The sequence below is a fragment of the Apostichopus japonicus genome, chromosome 18, assembly GCF_037975245.1.
Source record: "Apostichopus japonicus isolate 1M-3 chromosome 18, ASM3797524v1, whole genome shotgun sequence".
NCBI classification, from domain to species: Eukaryota; Metazoa; Echinodermata; class Holothuroidea; order Aspidochirotida; family Stichopodidae; genus Apostichopus; species Apostichopus japonicus.
Genome location: NC_092578.1, coordinates 7,271,195 through 7,289,469, shown reverse-complemented (window position 1 = coordinate 7,289,469; position 18,275 = coordinate 7,271,195). Strand labels below are relative to the sequence as shown.

The following is an 18,275-nucleotide window of genomic DNA, read 5'->3' as shown; positions in this document are numbered from 1 at the left end:
TATTTTTTAGTTCAGTGTACTGTAGGCCTAAATTTTGTGTTACTGTAGTGTTAGGCCTACTATTAAAGTGTGAAATGAATTCTGGTAGGCTTTCTGGCAGCCACAATCATGGCTAATACAAATGTCATATGAATAGGCCTAACGAAGGCTTACTCCTCACAATTGGGCCCGACATTCTTGGGGGCCGGTATATGAGTGGGCACTCCCCCCCCCCCCCCCCAATTTGAAAATATTTTTATGTTATTTAGTTGCAAAAATGATGTTATATTTTGTATAAATTTAGTATTACTTAGTAAGCTATGTTAGGTTTTCCCAAGCAAGGATGTTGTGAGCTATAAGTTCACCGTAAATGGGACTTTCTTACTTCATTGATACCATACTCTGAGCACTGTGGTCCTACTCCTAGGCCTATGAATTTACAGTATCAGATCCCTATTTGTTTGAAGATGAGAGATTTAAACAAAATGATTTTCCGATTAGTGTTTTTTAAAAGGAACGCTATGAAATTTTCTATAGCCTACATCATAACAGGTACTTTTCTTCTTGGCTGTGTGTTTGGTTTGCGAAATTTTACATATTTTGATATAAAGTGGGACAACTTTTTTGTTACTTTGAAGGTAATCAAAGAAGCAGACAAGGTGAAAGGCCATTGGTGGAAGATTCCAAAGATGGCCAGTGGCTTGGTGTTTCTTTGGCAAGGAAGTCGGGGCGAAATGGGAAAGTTGTGGTAAGTACTACTCTATTGCCATAGTAAAAATGAGTCAAATATACCTGATTTGTCTGGTTATTTTATAACTAAATGAACTATTTATGGTTACATGATACATACATAGAGTCATGTGGCTTTCCTTTCGGTTTTAAACGTCAGCTTTGTACTCATCTACAGTTTAGTAATTTGTCAAATTTAAGGAATGTAGATAATAGCCACAGTTGAAAAATGAATTTTTGCAAGATAACAAATACAAAGTTTATATCAGTTGAAACTGCATGTATTATAAGGAGTACCTGGTCGTCTGCTTCCCCAAGATAAATCTTTTCCATTGGCTTTAGTTGCAGCTGATTGTGTTCCCATACAAATTAAATGTTAAACGGATGAATTTAGACAGTTATCCATTTTTCCCTATAAGTCAAAGTTGTATTTCTGTCTATTACCCTTTAATTTCTGAGAAATGCCCCCTTGACACAGCTGAGGCTCATCTGTTATAGTGACTGGACTATGTAGTCTAATACACAGGCCCCTAAGTCAGTTCCTCATATGCAACACAAAACTCAATTGGAAATCATAAGACTTGAATATGACCTCAAATGATATGTTCATAATATGATCAGTATGTTACACCCAATGGGAGCTCTGTTTTTTCTTTATAACTAATTCATAGAACATGTTTTGGTTGAGTTACTAATACTTATAAAACAATGGATTAACATAACAGCCCAGCATCAAAGGAACTGATATCATCAATTTAACCTTCAAGAGATTTTTGCATAATATTCATAGGTGAATATATATCTTGAAACTGGAAAAGCTAAAGACAAATTTCCAGGATTCAAAGTTTCCTCTTAGCTTAGACTAGAACATAGGTGAAGAAACAAAAAGAAAGTTTAAGGTGTTTAACAGCCATGTCCAGCTTTGCACGGAAGTATATTTGTTTGTCTTTGACCAGGAATGGACATAATCTTTTCTGCTAATGGTTGAGATTGGAATGCCAATTTTACACTCACCAGACATCATGAACATGACATTCTGATAGACATGGGCAACTTCTTAACATGTCCATGCTATAAAACCCTGGTATTCAAAATTTTCCCCTTGGTGGCCCAAATTGTCACCTTCATAAATATTGGCGATCCTCCTGTGGGTTATATTAAGGGTATATGAGTGGGAACTATCCCCAGAAATTGAGAATTTTTTATGTTTTTTTAGGGAGCTTAGTTGCAAATCTGGTGTTAAAGTTATCAATCAACTTTTTTCTTCACTCAAACATATTGGCAATGTCTTGTTTTCCTTCCAAATGCTTTGTTGACCCTTCAAAATTGGTTGGCACCCCTGAAAAGGGTCGCGACCCCCACTTTGAAAACCAGGGATCCGAAAGCTGTCAATATTTAATGTTATTACTGATAAATGCGACTGATCAATGTACATGTGTGGTTGGTTTAAAATGGTATCAATTTACAAATTGACAGAGAGCATAATTATATTTTATAGTGAACTCTTTGATGATTGTACAGAAAATCTAAGGCTAAGTGTGATTCTATAAAAAAAAAAATGTAGATAAATATTGGAATGGGTTTTGTTTTTCTATGTAAAAAGAATTTGGAAATATACTGATAATTCACATGTCATTTCATTTCATACCTAGGAATTAAATTTCTTGAAGACTAAATTACAAGTACCAATGTTAAGGGTTTTGTCTTTCTGTACTGTATTTGTCAGTATGTGTGTTCCACTGTTGTTAATACGGTTTGGGCTTCTGAGGGTTGCTAACGCCTCTTATTTTTCCTTTTTTTCTCTCCTTTCCTTTTCATCTGTTTTTACAAAATTGCTTTGTCCTAACTGATACAGAATTGGCAACTGATGCCTTAATAATATATGTTTTCATGGCTTCTTCTCTAAATTGGATATTTCATCCCAACATCGATCCCCTCATGACAAGAAATGTGATCCTCTATTTATAACTATTATCATGCAATATATAAATTTATATTATCACTATATTACAAAATACAAATGTTTATTTTTATATTCTCATACCATTTTCACAAAATTTGTTGCCAGTAGGTTCCAAATAAAAAATGATGCTTAATATGTCACCAAGTGCTATATTGCAAACATTGCATCATTCAAAATGTATAGACCATATTTAGCAATCGGCTAAGTGAAACAGAGGAAACTGGAAATCACATCGGCAACTTTGGAAATTTGCAGTTGGCAAAATACTTTTCTTAATTCCTTTTTTAAGGTTTGACCGAAGGAAGGAAGGAAAAACAAAAACAACCCCCACAACACACTCATAACTGAAAATATTGTGAATGGTTCTTATTCAGATATATCCAGAAAGAGTAAAGACTATCATAGTTTGTGAATAAAACAGTCACATTTGAAGATGGTACGTACAGTATTTACTTGGTCCAGTCTGAACCTGTCACAACCCAAATGTTTCGACTAAAAGCTGTGGTAAAAAAGAAAAAGTGGAGTAAAAAAAATGTGCCCGTAAAGGCCAATGGTCAAGATCTTCATTTTAAGAAAAGTTCCGATGCTTCGTAATATTTGAAGTGAAGATGTGACTAAAGTCTAAAGACTAAAGTCACTACGCAACTCGAGGTCCTTCTTCCTAGCTTATCTTCAAGACCGTGATATTTTTAAGCATTCCCGATCAGGCAAATCTTGTACGAGACTAATTTGAATGCATAGATTTCTATGTCCATCGCTCGATAGTATACAGATCTATACATACCAAAAGTCAACTTCAGCACTGTATAAAGCAACTGTACACCATCTAACCATCAAGACGTTGTGCCGCATTAAATATAAAACGACTTTTAACTTATAAAACGACGTGAAAAGTGAAATCTGTGCGGTGTGTTAATTTTCTGTGGTTCACTTAAAATTCCTTATATATATATATATATATATATATTCCCTATAAAAGTACCCCATGATGGGACATGGGCATATGACTAATATATTCCCCAGTTGGTGACCTCTGGGTTTAACACTTCTTATCCTGCCCTACAATTTGAATAGATATGGTAGCTGGTTCAGGAGAAGGGATATTTGTTAATAGTTTCAGTTTAATTTAAGAACATATAAGAACATTTAGTATCGGTAAGGATAAAGTTCGAAACTACTAAGCAGAAATTATACACTAGATGATATCCCTGTCATACATATATGACCGTTATCTATTCTATCCAAAATGTTGCATTTTTCAATGGCCATATAAACCATATTAAGCACATCGTTTGTGGGTTGGCTTGATGAAAACCACTGAAATGGACAGAACTAGAGTGCAGCAATGCTACAGAATCTCGGTACCGTTGCACAGTGACAGGGATAATATGCCGTGTCATTAGGTGAAAACCACATGGTCATTAAGCAATTAATTAACTTGCTTGGCAAAGATATTTTTATGCAAAACTGTCTGGTGTTATGTTGTGTACATATACATCATACATGAATTTGGCAACGGCATATAGCGAATGATGTCCTAATGGCAATTAAAAGTGATGATTACAGTGTACATCATGTTGCTGTAATGCAGGGTTCAGATGATTTATTCCTTGCAGGAGATTACACCTGCACAGCTAGTGGCAGGATAGAGTAAAGGTATAAATGTTTCTCCCACCTTCCTCAAAGAGGTCAATTTTACAAGAGGGAGGCATCAAACTGAACCACTGGCTCTTCATACATGTGTTCCCAACCAAATTTACATGTACCTCTTTTCCTGTCATTTGTACCCCTAAACAATGAGTTACATAACACCTTTGCAGCTATCTTTTGGACTAATTAATCGGCAGACTGCGTACCCTCACACCGTTCCTCTATAAACTGTTCTCTTCATCTTTTTGTCATCTCTTCTGTATATTGTCTCAGGCCAATGGCCCTTTGTGACCTTTGTCATATCCTCTATACATGTGTCCTTGTCTCTTTGTGTGCTGTAGGCCTGCGGCCATCTTTGGGCTAACGATTTTTACAGTGACGCTATCCTTCCTAATGGTGTGTGTTACATCATCAACAGCAACCTTGAATATTCATCAGTTGTTAAAGAGAGACCTTGTCTCCATGGTGAGTGACACTATGATCCCGCAAGACAGAAAACTTAACGGTTTTGACAGAAACTGGTTTGTTACAGCGTCCGAAAAAAACAAGAAAAAAAGAAATCCCTAGATGTTGTTCCAGAAGAATTCCAATAACTGGAAAGAAACTGGTCTGTTACAGCAGCGACGCCCAACCCCCCCCCCCCAAAAAAAAAAAAAAAAAAAAAAAATTCCCTCGTTGTTCCAGTACAATTCCAATAACTGTCTCAAAAAATTTGTAAAAAGAAAAGAAAAATGAAGTCAAAATCTTAAATATTAATGAAATTTGTGTGTTCCATTGTAGTATTTATGTACTCAAACATATTTACTACCATGCAGTTATATGGGAAAATTGTACTTGGGGACAAGCAGTTTAGCCATTGTCACCATTAGTATTGTATTGTCCTTTATGATTTATCCAAAAACCAGTGGCCCAAAGGAGGGAAGAGTAGGGTGGGGGGGGGGTGAGTGCGATAGTTGGGAGGGATCATCAAACGGATGTTGGACGTCCACAATTGGCATGCTAGCATGAATTGCATCTTCCAACCACTAACCAGCTTTGTAATTAACAGCTTGCTTCTCGCACAGATTCACAGCTGCAGCATTTGCACAGTATCATCATTTTATCCTCCGCTCTTGATGTACCCACATGTATGCCAAAGACACCATACTAAACCACAGTCAATTAACAGATTGAGTAAAATGGATCTAAATCCACATCAAAGTAACAGCCTCAGAGAAATCATATCAAATTTTCTTGCGTTAAGTTTTGTCTTTCCCCTTCCAGGGATAATTGGATTGCGCGCCACTCTTCAAGGCCAGGCCAAAACAAACAAAAACAAAAAGAGAAGAAAGAAAAAAAACCAGTACTGTACCATCATTCATTTCTCATATTGAAAAAAAAAATTGAAAGAAATAGGAAAGATTTGTAGAGGCCAAAAATTAAACACTTCTCTGGCCTTCATAATCAAATGAAAGATAACAAATTAAAAGCCCCAAAAGAAATAATTCATTTAATAAAGCATAAATTTTTTTGACCATTCATTGTTTGTGGATAAAGTGTTTTAGTGACCCTCTTTAAGAAATTCTTATTTTCAGAATTATTTGAGTGGTTTGAATTGGGGAGTGGGGGGGGTGGGGGGTGGAGTTTAGGATGGGAAGGAGTGATGGCAGGGGTGGAGATGGGAATGCATCTCATCATCCCACGGTTTGAAAGGTTAAAAATGAATTGTATAAAAACCCACAAAGACAGAAAGAAAAAATTGGCCTTTCCCAGAATATGGAATATTTATGATCTGAATCCATATGAAAAGACAAACTTTTGTTTCCAATTACTCCTTAAAAAGCCTCACCTGACACATTTATTGTGGAGATGTCTGTTTTTCCACTGACTTCACAGCATGCTTTTAACCCTCGTTCTTGTCTTACATTTTTGGTTTATTAGTATATTGAAGTTAGCAGCATTTTGTGCCCTTTATTTTCTCCTAGGGTTCATGTCTGCCTTTCTTTATGTTATGTTATTTTCTTTTGTTTTTGTTTTTAATGTTTGTCTGCCCGTTCATTTTCCATCAAGTGTAGATGCCTATTTTCTTTGCTTGAATTATAAACTTCATCTTTAGGCATGCGCCCATCGCTGGTCAAATCACTTCTTCAAAGAAACTGTGAAGGTCATTCTACCGAACGGAGCATGTTATGAAATAAACGCAGAGTTGGATTTCGCAAGTGTGAACAAAACTAGACCATGTCTTTATGGTGAGTGTAACTTACAAGAAGATGAGAAGAAGAAGAAAGAAAGAAAGAATACTTACATGAAATTGTCTGTCCATGTTTGTCTGTGTTTGAAAAAGTTTGGCTGTGTAAATTCTGTATTAAAACACATGATGGAGTTTTAAGAACTCCCTCGTAAACTCAAGAAACGAATGGGAATGAGTATTAAACAGAATTGTCGTTGATAATGTCTCGGTAGGCATTCATCAATTTACAAAAGATGCTGAGATATGATCCAGTGCTCACCTGAAAGAAATAATATTCTGATGAAAAAATGAGTGTAGAAGAATTCAAAATATACCATCTTTATAGTTTCCTGCAATACATCGCCTGTTTTTTTATTTGGATGTTCGAAGAAGGAAAAAAAAACAGAAAAACGGACCGAAAGGTACAAAAAATTGTTTGTGTTGTATAGACTGTAGAAAAAATATCTTGGTGTGATACGTTGTCAAAACTTATTCATGAATTGCAGGATCCAACTAATGTGAGTTATTAAAACTCAGTTGAGAAATGTATTGATAATTATGGGGGTGGTGGTGGCTGCTACTTGGGGGCAAACCATTTAATCTTAGGAGAAGGTGAAAGGGAGGGGGAGAAGGAGAGAACAAACTGGACAGAAAATGGACGGTGCTCCTTGGTGTAACTCAACCACAACACACTTTGGGCCTTTTTAAAATGGAAGCAAGTTTTCATGTCACAAGGAGACAAATGTTAATATGCATACTTTGATAGGGAAGGGGTGAGGCGGTGGTTGGGTGGTTGGGAGATCAGTGGGGGAACTCTTACCAAAGGAATTATTACTATGTCTTGTGAGATGGTATTCCTATCAGTGCCAATGTCTAGACTTTGCTACAGTGCATAAATAAATTGTTACATATTATCTATAAAAAAAGGAAATAAATTAAACTGTGGAGTGATTAATTACTTCGCATAGGCAAACAAAAATTCATCAAACTTTTAGCAAACAAAATATCTTTTTAAGTTGAAAAGTCTATGCGTATATAGAGCATCATGTCTAACTGGATTGTTTAATTGTTTAATTGCTTTGTTTAATAACTTTGTTTAATTATTTTGTTTAATTACTTTGCATCATAGGCAAAAAATATTCCAGCAAACAAAATATCTTTATAGTTGAAAAAGTCTATGTGTATATAGAGCATGATGTCTAGAGTCTGTTGTGAGAGGCGATGGGAATTGTTGGGGGGGGGGGGCGGAGGGTTTGCCTTAGGAGAGAGGTAGTGAAGGTATGCATATAGAGCAACATGTGTATAGTCTGTTGTGAAAGGCGATTGGAATTGTTGGGGGGTGGGGGGAAGGGGTTGCTTAGGAAGTTAGTATATGTAGGGAAGGGAGAGGTGAGTTTTCAAAGCAGTTATCAATTCCTATCCTTGGCAAGCAATAATTAATAACCCTTTACTCTTTTATATAGCCTTACATAAGAATAGTTAGACAGAAGTAATTATGCTCTATATAACCACCTAGTTTAATCTTTAAGTAGTTGCAACCTTCTTGGGATACTACATAGTGCAACACTTTTAGTTGAATTTGGAGAAAAGTCTAATAGTTAGTGTTATTTTAAAGGTCATCTTTGATTGCCTAAATTATGCTAGGAAAAATCATATAATGGTCACTCTTGTCCCAAGTTCAAGAAGTTTACAAGCACTCAAAATGATATTCCATCAACAAAGGCATTTAACAACCTTATTTACTCTTCCAACGTATTCATATGATAATTAATACATGGTCAACAAACTTTAGACCAAGGGAATGGAGGAGGCATTGTGGTGGAGTAGGGCTTGGGGTGACAGTGAAGGTTGCCCTATTCCTCCTCCCCCACCCAGTTTGATAAAATGTTTTTCTAAGCCAAAACATTTTGCCCAAGTCAGGAGAGTCTGCAAATGTTAGTAGTGAAAAGGGGAATACCTTAGAAGTATGAACATGGTGACCACTTGTTACTCTAGCATATTGGGAGCTAAACACTTGTCCCCCAAGTACAGTTTTCACATATAACTGCATGGTAGTAATATATGTTTGAGTACATAATACTGCATTGAACACTCACATTTCCATTAACATTTCAGATTTTGACTTCATAATAAGTATTTAAGTACATAATTTAGCAACTGTTTGTGTTCCTATGTAGCCGGATCGGCATTCGGTCATGGTGCTTGAGATGATTCATCAAACCATATTTTTAGACGGTTGTATCTGAGCACCAGCATTTGCTATAATGTCCATCTAGATCTTCATATGTCTTTTACCACTATCTTAGCAGACAGTGTAATATTCTTTAACAAAGTTAAAAAAAAAAATTGTTACCATTAATTTTGTTTTTGCAGTAGATTTATCGTTTACACATTTCACAAGTTTTAACATCGATTAATTCACAATCAACTTCATTCATTTTGGTCACGTAACTAGGGGTTCTCAAACTGCTTGCTCAAACTTCTCGGCACGGGCTGGGCTTGACTTTAAACTTCTTTAAGTAGTACTGAAAGTTCTCTCTTTACACCCTGAAATTTTTTGGGGAAAAAGAAGAAGAAGAAGATTAAAAAAGGAGTAATAATATTATCTCAAAATATTGAATGTTTTAATGCAGTCATTGTTTGGGTAACATTGGAGATAATATCCTTTGAAAACAAACTGTTTTAAACTCCTCTCTCTCTCTTGAGGCTAGTACTTCACTAGCTAAGCCCTTGAGCAACAGACTTTCAGACTCCTCCCATTAGAACTGTCCAAGAATCTCTTTGCTATAAACGAAGCTCTCTACTGAATAATCAAGCTTTAGAGACGTACAATTGGTATACACCTACTACTACTTAAAGAGTGGTGGAAAGTGGGGGAGGTGAGGGGAAGTTAAAGGGAGAAAGTGGGGAAGTTGATGGGAGAAAGTAGGGGAGGCAAAAGTGGGTTAGTATGGGTGGGATTGTAGGGATGAGATAAGGAAGTCAACAATAACAGGATCTTGCCCCCACCCCAAAAATAGTGGGACAAGGGTGATGGGGTGGTTATCAAGGTGATATCCATTGATTTGGAAGGCTACTTCCCCCTACGAATTGAAGCAATGAAGTTGCCGAGATTTAAAAAAAAACCTGCCTCTCCTCCTCTTCCTCCCCTTCAAGCAATTAACATGATGAGATGTTTGCTGCAGTTTGGAAACTCCTTGTGCACTGTAGATCTTTCATCATTTCTTAGATCTATATCTTTAATCAATAATATATAAAATATGCATATTTTTATCTTTCTTTCCGTCTGTTTGTTTGTCCATTTCATTATTTTGTTTTCTTTGTTTTCCATGGGAATTTTGCACACTAGAGAGTAAGTATCATATTTCTAATGTATATTTTTTTCTTTGAATGTAGTAGCTATTAGCCATGCTAAACGATGCACAAAGACATTTATGTACACCTGCTAGTTGGGATTGTTTCCTCCCCCTCCCCCTCCCCTCCCCCTCCCCCAGATATGAGTATTCTCTGTTGTTCTGTCACTTCTTCTAGTTCACAGATATGATTGCCTTGGCATGATTCGTTTACCCCTTCCTGCACCTTCTATAAGGACCAATTTCTTTCTAAAATAGGAATAAACTAAAAAAGCTGCGCTGCGCTGTACTGCCTCCTATCTTAGCATTTTCTTTTCAGCAAATTTTCATTCAAGCAAATGCCATTTTGTTCACATTTTAAAATTTTACAAAAATTTTACTTCTGGAGAAATCGTTAAGTTTTCTGTTTTGCCTGGAAAAGCTATTTCTAGAACTGACTGGTTTTAAACTTTCTGTGGTAGTATGTACAGCAATTAATACATGTATAAATTTCAAACCTAAAGTGCTTAATAATGGACTTAAACGATAGTAATACAATTTAGTACTAATGAAATAGTTTTAGAATGGTGACGAGGAATTTGTAGTGAAATGTCTGTTGTTTAGTGTAATAATTAGTCAGGGCCATTAAAGTTGGAAAAGAAGATATTTTACTTTAAAACTAAACTTTAAACTTTCTAAACTTTAACCTCTTTGGCTTATGACAGTAAGAAATTGTACAGGTTAAAAAATATTTGTACCCTTCAGCCTTATATGCTGAATTAGCAGACAACACTATTTGGTTTAGTATAATTTTGAAATTGAGTTTTGAAACATCATTTCCAAAGACGGTATCAAACGGGCTCCATGTTTTCCTACATGTACCACAAATGTCCACGTTGAAAATTTCTCATGTTTTCTCATATTCTCTGTCAAGTGTCTGTAGTGATAATGGCGTTTGGTCCGTTTGAAAATAGTAAATCAGATGAAAATTAATAAAATTTTGTGTCACATTTCTCCTTTCAAAGGGCTGTGATATATGTGAGAAACCTGTTACGTTGGGATGCGTCCAAAATACGTAAAATACTTAAAATACAGATCAATATGTTTGTGAAATTCATGGTCAGACAAGAGAGCAAGCATGCACACACTTAGCAGAAAGAAATGAAAATAAATACGATAAAAGAAAAACAATCCATCAGGAGAAATTGTGAATTGGGGGGGGGGGATCAGAGAGTGAGGGAGGGGCACAATAGTGACATACCTGTAACCGGTGAAGTGTCTGTATACATGATGGTGGTGGCAAAGTTGGGTGGGGGGAGGTGCGCAGTTTTTTGCATTGGGGGAGAAAGAGGGGGTGGCTAATGCCATGTTGCCTGGCCTGGCTAGGGGCTTGATGCTAGGTTTAAAATATTCACCCATGGTGACATAACTGATCCATTGAATGCTTGGCAACAATAACTAGTCATTGTTGCACGCATATAGACAATGCTGTCCGAAATGCTCATGTGGTCTTTGGAAACCTTAGCTAGGGTCTAAATAATCTACTCCCTGCATCAGTTGATTTGGCAAAATTTGCTCTTCAAAACTCACTAAACATTTTGTGTGGAAAAATAAATGTTGAGAAATGATTGTGCACAAGAGGTACTATACATGATTGTCCAATCCCTTATTCTAGAAATACTTGAAACAGGAGGAGTCGGTTTCCAGTTATCAGCTGCTCATAAGTTTCTAGATATATATATATATATATATATGTATATATATATATATATATATATATATATATATATATATATATATATATGTGTCTGCTCATTTATCGCACGGTAGGAGCATCCAAGCAAGAAGCATTGTGTTAATATTCTGCGATTTATTAATGATTCATCTCCTATTGAATGTCCATTTTTTATTAAATTAATAAAAAACCAAAACTTTTTTTTTTTATAACATTATTCCAATATCAGAATTCTCTGCCCAAGAAATATAACATTCAATAATAATAACTATCAGAAGAATAACAGAGCCCCCCCAAAAAAAACTTGCATAGTCTGTTGTATTTCTTTCTTTTTCATACTGTCTCGTGAATGTATAACTTTGCATGCTAGACAAATAACCCCTCAAACTTGAGCAGTTTTACCAAATCATGAATCTTCAAAACGTGTGAAACTAATTTTGCTTTAAATGTGCGAAGCTCCCCTTTGTATGCATCGAAAACTACCTGACTGTTGGTAAAATCATAGAAAGGGCTATGGTGATTATGGTGGTGCAATGGGGGGCCAGGGGGAGGGAGGGGGAGGAAGGGTTGAGAGAAGAGGCAAGGTCAAATTAAGGAAGATTGTTCTTTTTGTTTTGGTATATATGATTGTATCAATTTTGTTTCAAAGGTTGAAAGAAGGTCGCTGCTCTCTTTTCTTTTCTTTTCCTTTCATTTTTGCTTTGATCATGTTATCAGTCTTGTTTGGAATTTAACTATGTCGTTGATCTTTCCCTGCTACCAGAAACTCAGATTAAGGCTGACAGTAGTGGTAAGGGAATTGCTTGGCACGGTTGGTGTCAGGCTGGATTCAGTGCCGAATTTTCTTTGGACGGTAACACGTTACTCCTGGGTGCAGTAGGATCCATTGCTTGGAGAGGTGAGACCGTTAACGCAAAATCTACTGGGCTCTTGATTTAAAGGGACATTTTCGATGGCAGATAATTTGACAAATATATGGAAAAAAAAAAAACTCTCCGCACTGTTAGTTGAAAACTGCCATCTTAAATATCTTGTCTATACCTATGTTTGACGGAATGCAACTTATTTTTGACTAACTCGCTATAACCCAATCGATTCTTCCGTGGAATTGATCACAGTAGGTGGTTTGTCATGTCATATATAAAGGAAAATCAAAACCTTTTACAGCTTAAATTGTGGTGATGACGTTCATTTTGCTGTTGGCCAGATGTATTCACAAAAATACCATAAAAAAAATGACAAATTTGTACACGATACACTAGGATGTGATTTTGACCTAAAGATGCCGAAAAATGACGAGCACTTCTAAATAAAGCGATTCACTTCCATGGTCGGAATATCACTTTGAGAAGTAATTGGATATCAAAGGCATATGGATGATAGGCGTACGGTTGTGGGGTAGTGCGGCCGTGGCAGTTGTTACTTTTTCGAGATTCAGCTAAAATAGGTTAACCTTTCTCCCTCACAGCCTTATTAGGTCCAATCAGGATTTTGCCTGCTAACAAATTGTCTGTCACTTGGAATGTAGGGAAACATTTCTAATAGTTTCCATAGATCCAAGAATTCATATCACAATTTGCTCCCAAAATATGCTAGAAAGTCTAATAATGGCCACTCACATCCAAACTCTGGAGGAGCATATTTATTTTGAACTTTCAAAGCCATTCCGTCTCGCTGCCAAACATTTAATTGTCAAACTGAACTCTTCTCAAAAACGTTTCTTGTCGGTAGCCAAATATTTAGGATATGACTACCATATAAGGGAAGCAAGTGCCTTGTTTTTAACTGCTGAGGAAGATCGATCTAAGTTCAAAGATTTTAAAATGTCTGTTTGGTATCCGCTCATGCTTAGCTATTGTTTCTATATATCAGAGCATTACCAGAGACAATCAGAACAATGCTGTGAGAAACACTGAAATTCCCCCTCGAGGAAATAATTCTAGAATATTTCCGTCACAGGAAAAGCAAACTGTCACAACTTTTCAAATTTGCAAAAGGTTAAAAATATATTGGTTACATCTATATATAGAGATATATTGCAGATTCTATTACAGTCAGGAAAAGGGATTAAATACTTAAAAAACAGATCTTGTTTCTTTTGTGATGGTGGTGAAAACATTGGAAATGCTTTGACATGTATCACATTTGTGAAGTTTTGTATTGACATAATGACATGATGTTAGGATAAAAGATTGGATGGGAGGGGCACCAGGAGGGAGGGAGGGGTGAAGAGAGGGTTGGGTGAATCTGGTATTTGGGAGGGAAGACCAACTGGTACACCAATATCTCCTGGTATAAAAAATTGAACACTAAAAATGTAGGCTGATTATAAAGAAAACTGGACAAAGTATCACTGGTGTATATTTCTTTGGTTGCATATATTACAATTATATTATTATTAATATTATTATTATGATACAGAGGATTAAATTATACGATATTACAAAATTTTCCTTGCTGGTGGAACATTCTGCCAGAGAGAGAGAGAGAAAGTAATCTTGGGAATATTCTAATCTGTCACCCATAAGTGTGTCTCTCTGTTCTAATGAGGGGATTTGTGTGTCAGTTAAAATAGGGTGCCTGGGTGAAGGGTTGGGGGGGGGGCTGCACTTCTTGCAGCCAGGCTGGACAAAAGAATGTCATCTTTTGTCCTGTGTAGTTTCACACTAGGTAGTACAGTTCTGACAGTATGCACTGCCGGGCTGCTCAGATAGACTTGTCTCTGTTGATATTTGATTGAGCCTCTGTGAAGGAGATTCTGCAGCTTCTGTAGGCTTTTTTCCTTTTGACAAGGTACCTGACATATATGGTCTAAGACATATTGAATATTTCTATTTATTCCCCCAGGTACTATAATTTCTCTCACGGAGGCTTCAGGTACCAATCCTCCCAGTCCTGTGGCAGATGTCACTAGCTGGTTCCCAGTAGGCAATGAGGACGAAAGCTATGTTGGTAAGTTGGCTTTTTGTGTATGGACATTTCCTGGACTTTTGTGGCTTTTTCCAACATAATTGTCTTCAAGTTCATAAACGTAGAAACGTTTTGCAGTGATTCAGTTTTGTAGAAAATAGTTTCGTTTGAGCCGAAGTGCCATTTAGGATTTTATGAGAGTATGTGAAACAAACTAAACTGGTAATAATCCTGCTCCATAAATTTTCCTTTTAAATACAGAGTACAGGCAATCATTGAGAGGGTCATAAATTGTTTCCCATTAAACATATTATTGCACCTCAACACTATTTGCCTATCAGTGTGAGCATATTAAGTTGGTAACTAAAGATAGAGCTGAAACTGTGTGTCCGCATATAAAGCGGGAGGCCCTGGTTTTTTCACTGTTCTGGATTTTCCAACTTGCTACAATTTCAATAACATATATTTATACAGTATTCATGCAAAATATGTTGAGAATCATTGTAACAGTCTGCATATAAACACTCTCAAAGGAATTCCCCCCCCCCCTTCCCCCAAACCCATACTTTTTTGAGCTTTTCATGGTTTTATGCATATCCTGGTCACAGAGTTATATTTCCTGCTCACACTTTCTTGGTTCAAGCTCTGGTTTGAAACTGTGGAGGCTGGAAGATTTTTCACTGTTCTGGATTTTCCAACTCACTACAATTTCAGATATATATATACCTGTATATGGTATTCATGCAAAATATGTTGAGAATCATTGTAACAGTCTGCATATAAACACTCTCAAAGGAATCCCCCCCGCCCCCAAACCCATACTTTTTAAATCCTCACCCATACTTTTTTTTAGTTTTTCATGGTTTTATGCATATCCTGGTCACAGAGTTATATTTCCTGCTCACACTTTCTTGGTTCAAGCTCTGGTTTTGAAACTGAAGGTCTTTGAATAATGGATACTACAGTAGCTCTGTGACCTAACGGTCTCGATGTAATGAGATGCAATTTGTATCATAATTGGCGACAATGTGGATTTGTTCATGATGTTAGTGTTACAGCTGACTCAGGGGCTAATAATAGCACTTGGTATCTATCCCGCATGTCATGATGATGAACTATTGCTAAACCAGTGCAGTACATGTACCTATTAGATATCAAGATCGTTATTACTTGTACCCTAAAAGTAGATCCTGGATATTACGTTCTGATATATATACCATCGGACGATGTGATTGGTTTAAAAGTAAGTCATTGACCCGGCCTACAGGGCTTTTGACGATGAGTAACAATTGTAGTCGGTACGTGTGTCCCTCATCAACATCATTTCATTTCTGTGAAACTCTTCCAAACAAGATTTTCAAAAATTAAACGTTTGGCAAATTGATAACTTACCCTGGAGAACTACACCGCATGCTTTGGTAACCATGTGTGTTATCGAGGGGGTTGCTAAGGCGACTACATTTCCACTTTATGATTTGATTCGTTAAGCGGCCGAGTTTGAAACGTCTTCCCCGGGACAGTTTTGCCTCTCAACGTTTATATATTTTTATTGTTTCATCCTCTTGGCTTCATCTACCAAAGATGATGACAAAAAAAGCTAATTCTCGCAGAGCTTGATGTGTGTCCACTGATGCCCGTCGAAAATTCCATCCTTAAGAAAATAAGAATTGTTTTCACTGTGGGAATTGCTATGACTGCTGAATGCATCAGAGTAGGTGATTGTTGGTACGATTTGGGGATTAAACAGTCAAATACAACAACATAAATAAATGAATAAATGACACAATTAAGTGACACAGACGTATGATTGTTCCGACAGACGGACATGACAGAAATTTTAAGTATTCACATTTGGATCGGTTATTGCTTTTATCTTTGTTTTAACAGAAATATGAGTCTGTCATATAGTAGGTTTATGGCTCATTGCGTTCTCATGAACGTATCTTAGCAGCCTATCGAATCACTATTTTGAGATGTATGTTTTTGATTTACAGTAGAGGTAATTGAAACAATGGAAAAATTACTGAGAAATTATAAACAATGAAAGAGAGGACAGAACTTTTTAATGGGGTTCAAACAAGGATCTCAGGGTTATAGCAAGGAACTAAAAAGTTTAGAAATGAACCAAATGGTTTACAAATTATTAAAGGAATTTAGCAACAAATCATTAGTACGAAAGAATTAATAATTTTGCGCCAATTGGGACAAATTTTTCTATACTCTACTGTCATATCCCGCTTCAAAGCACTTGTATTGTCAATATGAGCAGTATGAATATCATGTTTCTAATCAGATAAAGGTTAGGAACTGTTCATACCAATGAAGCTAGATATGGGAGGACAGTTACAGAGAGGTATCAGCATTTGAAATTTGTCCCAACTGGATGATGAATTTGTAAAACAACAGGTTATATCAATTTTTATAGCAAGAAATTATTTCCCAACTGGCTGATGAATTTGTAACACAACAGGGTTATCAATTTCAAACAATATTGTAACGTTAGCCATATCACGAAACTGAGATGGCGTGTAACTCTTTCTAATGTGTATTAACTATATACGACAAGGTGCTTCGGCTGATACCCAATCCAGCTACTCGAGCCTCAGCTCCTTACAATATATATCTAAGACACTTAACAAAGAACACACAATGACACTAACACAATTACCCAAGGGCGTAGGAACCGGGGGGCTGGGGGGGCGCCAGCTCCCCAGTGAAAAATATGGAGGGGTGGAAGTATCATTCCGCCCCCCCCGCTTCGCAAGTCAATAAAAACTTCTTTTTCATTCACAAATGAGAAAAAAATCTCATTTGGGAGCACCAAATATTGCATCTAAGGCCAGGTGAAAATGCAAAATTATATACAAAATGGAGTGGGTGGGTTGAAGTGTGCTTTATTGCACCAAATTGCATCTGAGGCCACCTGGAAATGCAAAAAAAATCCAAAGGGAAGGGAGACACCCCCTCCCCTTAGACCCCTCCCCCAGGCCGGCCATCAGTCTTCAGCCCCCCCACTCAAAAGTATCTTCCTACGCCACTGCAATTACCAACATAACTGAGATGCATGCAACTACAACGACACGTGCAAAGAAAGTAACAATACGATGGTATGCCAACATCGCATGGCTATAACAATAACATTAAAACCCAAAAGAGTGGTGTGCAATCTTACTCTTACAATATCAAGGAATTATTTATTTGTAGTAAACAGTAGAGATATACAGTGAATCAAGTGTTGCAGAAACATTGCAAAGAGAAAGAGGTCAATTTCAATACAAGAGAAAGGAATCATTAGAACTCTCAATTCCAGCCAACAAATGTTCCAATGTAAATATTAAAGAAGACTTTAAACCCAATTATCATCTTTAATAACTTTCTATGTGATTGCATCTGTTGTGGTGAAAGAGTTTCCCAAACAGCTAAGAACGAAATCTTGCTCCATTTATGGAATATCCAAGATTAAAGTGGTGTCTTCGAGCTGTCATTCTGTAAATCTGTGATGTCATAGTGTCATTATAGGGATTAAAACTTTTAACATTCCCTCAGCTTCTTCTTAGTTTGTTTTTCTTCACATTTGCAAGTACGTGGCATGTTAACGGTGCTTATCAATGCCATCATGAGGTCACATGTCGAGAGCTCGAATTGTTTAGATTTGGCATAATTTACCAAACCTTTTTCCATTTCGGAAAATATACACAATTTTAAATAAAGCACATGACATCGAAGCACATGTTGGCTTGATGATGTGATATTTAGACTTGCTTAAGT

The 18,275-nt window shown here is 36.6% G+C and overlaps 1 protein-coding gene across 6 annotated transcripts in view; it reads left to right on the top strand.

Moving 5' to 3' along the window:
* LOC139958593 (integrin alpha-9-like) overlaps positions 1-18,275 on the top strand; it is a 64,149-nt gene that overhangs the window by 11,271 nt on the left and 34,603 nt on the right. For 2 of the 6 annotated variants that reach the window (XM_071955756.1, XM_071955757.1), the window contains 5 exons: positions 618-727; positions 4,663-4,786; positions 6,417-6,549; positions 12,361-12,495; positions 14,445-14,549. In XM_071955756.1, the coding sequence (XP_071811857.1) occupies positions 618-727; positions 4,663-4,786; positions 6,417-6,549; positions 12,361-12,495; positions 14,445-14,549 (607 nt within the window). The remainder of the gene's footprint in view (positions 1-617; positions 728-4,662; positions 4,787-6,416; positions 6,550-12,360; positions 12,496-14,444; positions 14,550-18,275) is intronic. The other 4 variants (XM_071955754.1, XM_071955758.1, XM_071955755.1 and 1 more) reach the window with 2 other exon arrangements.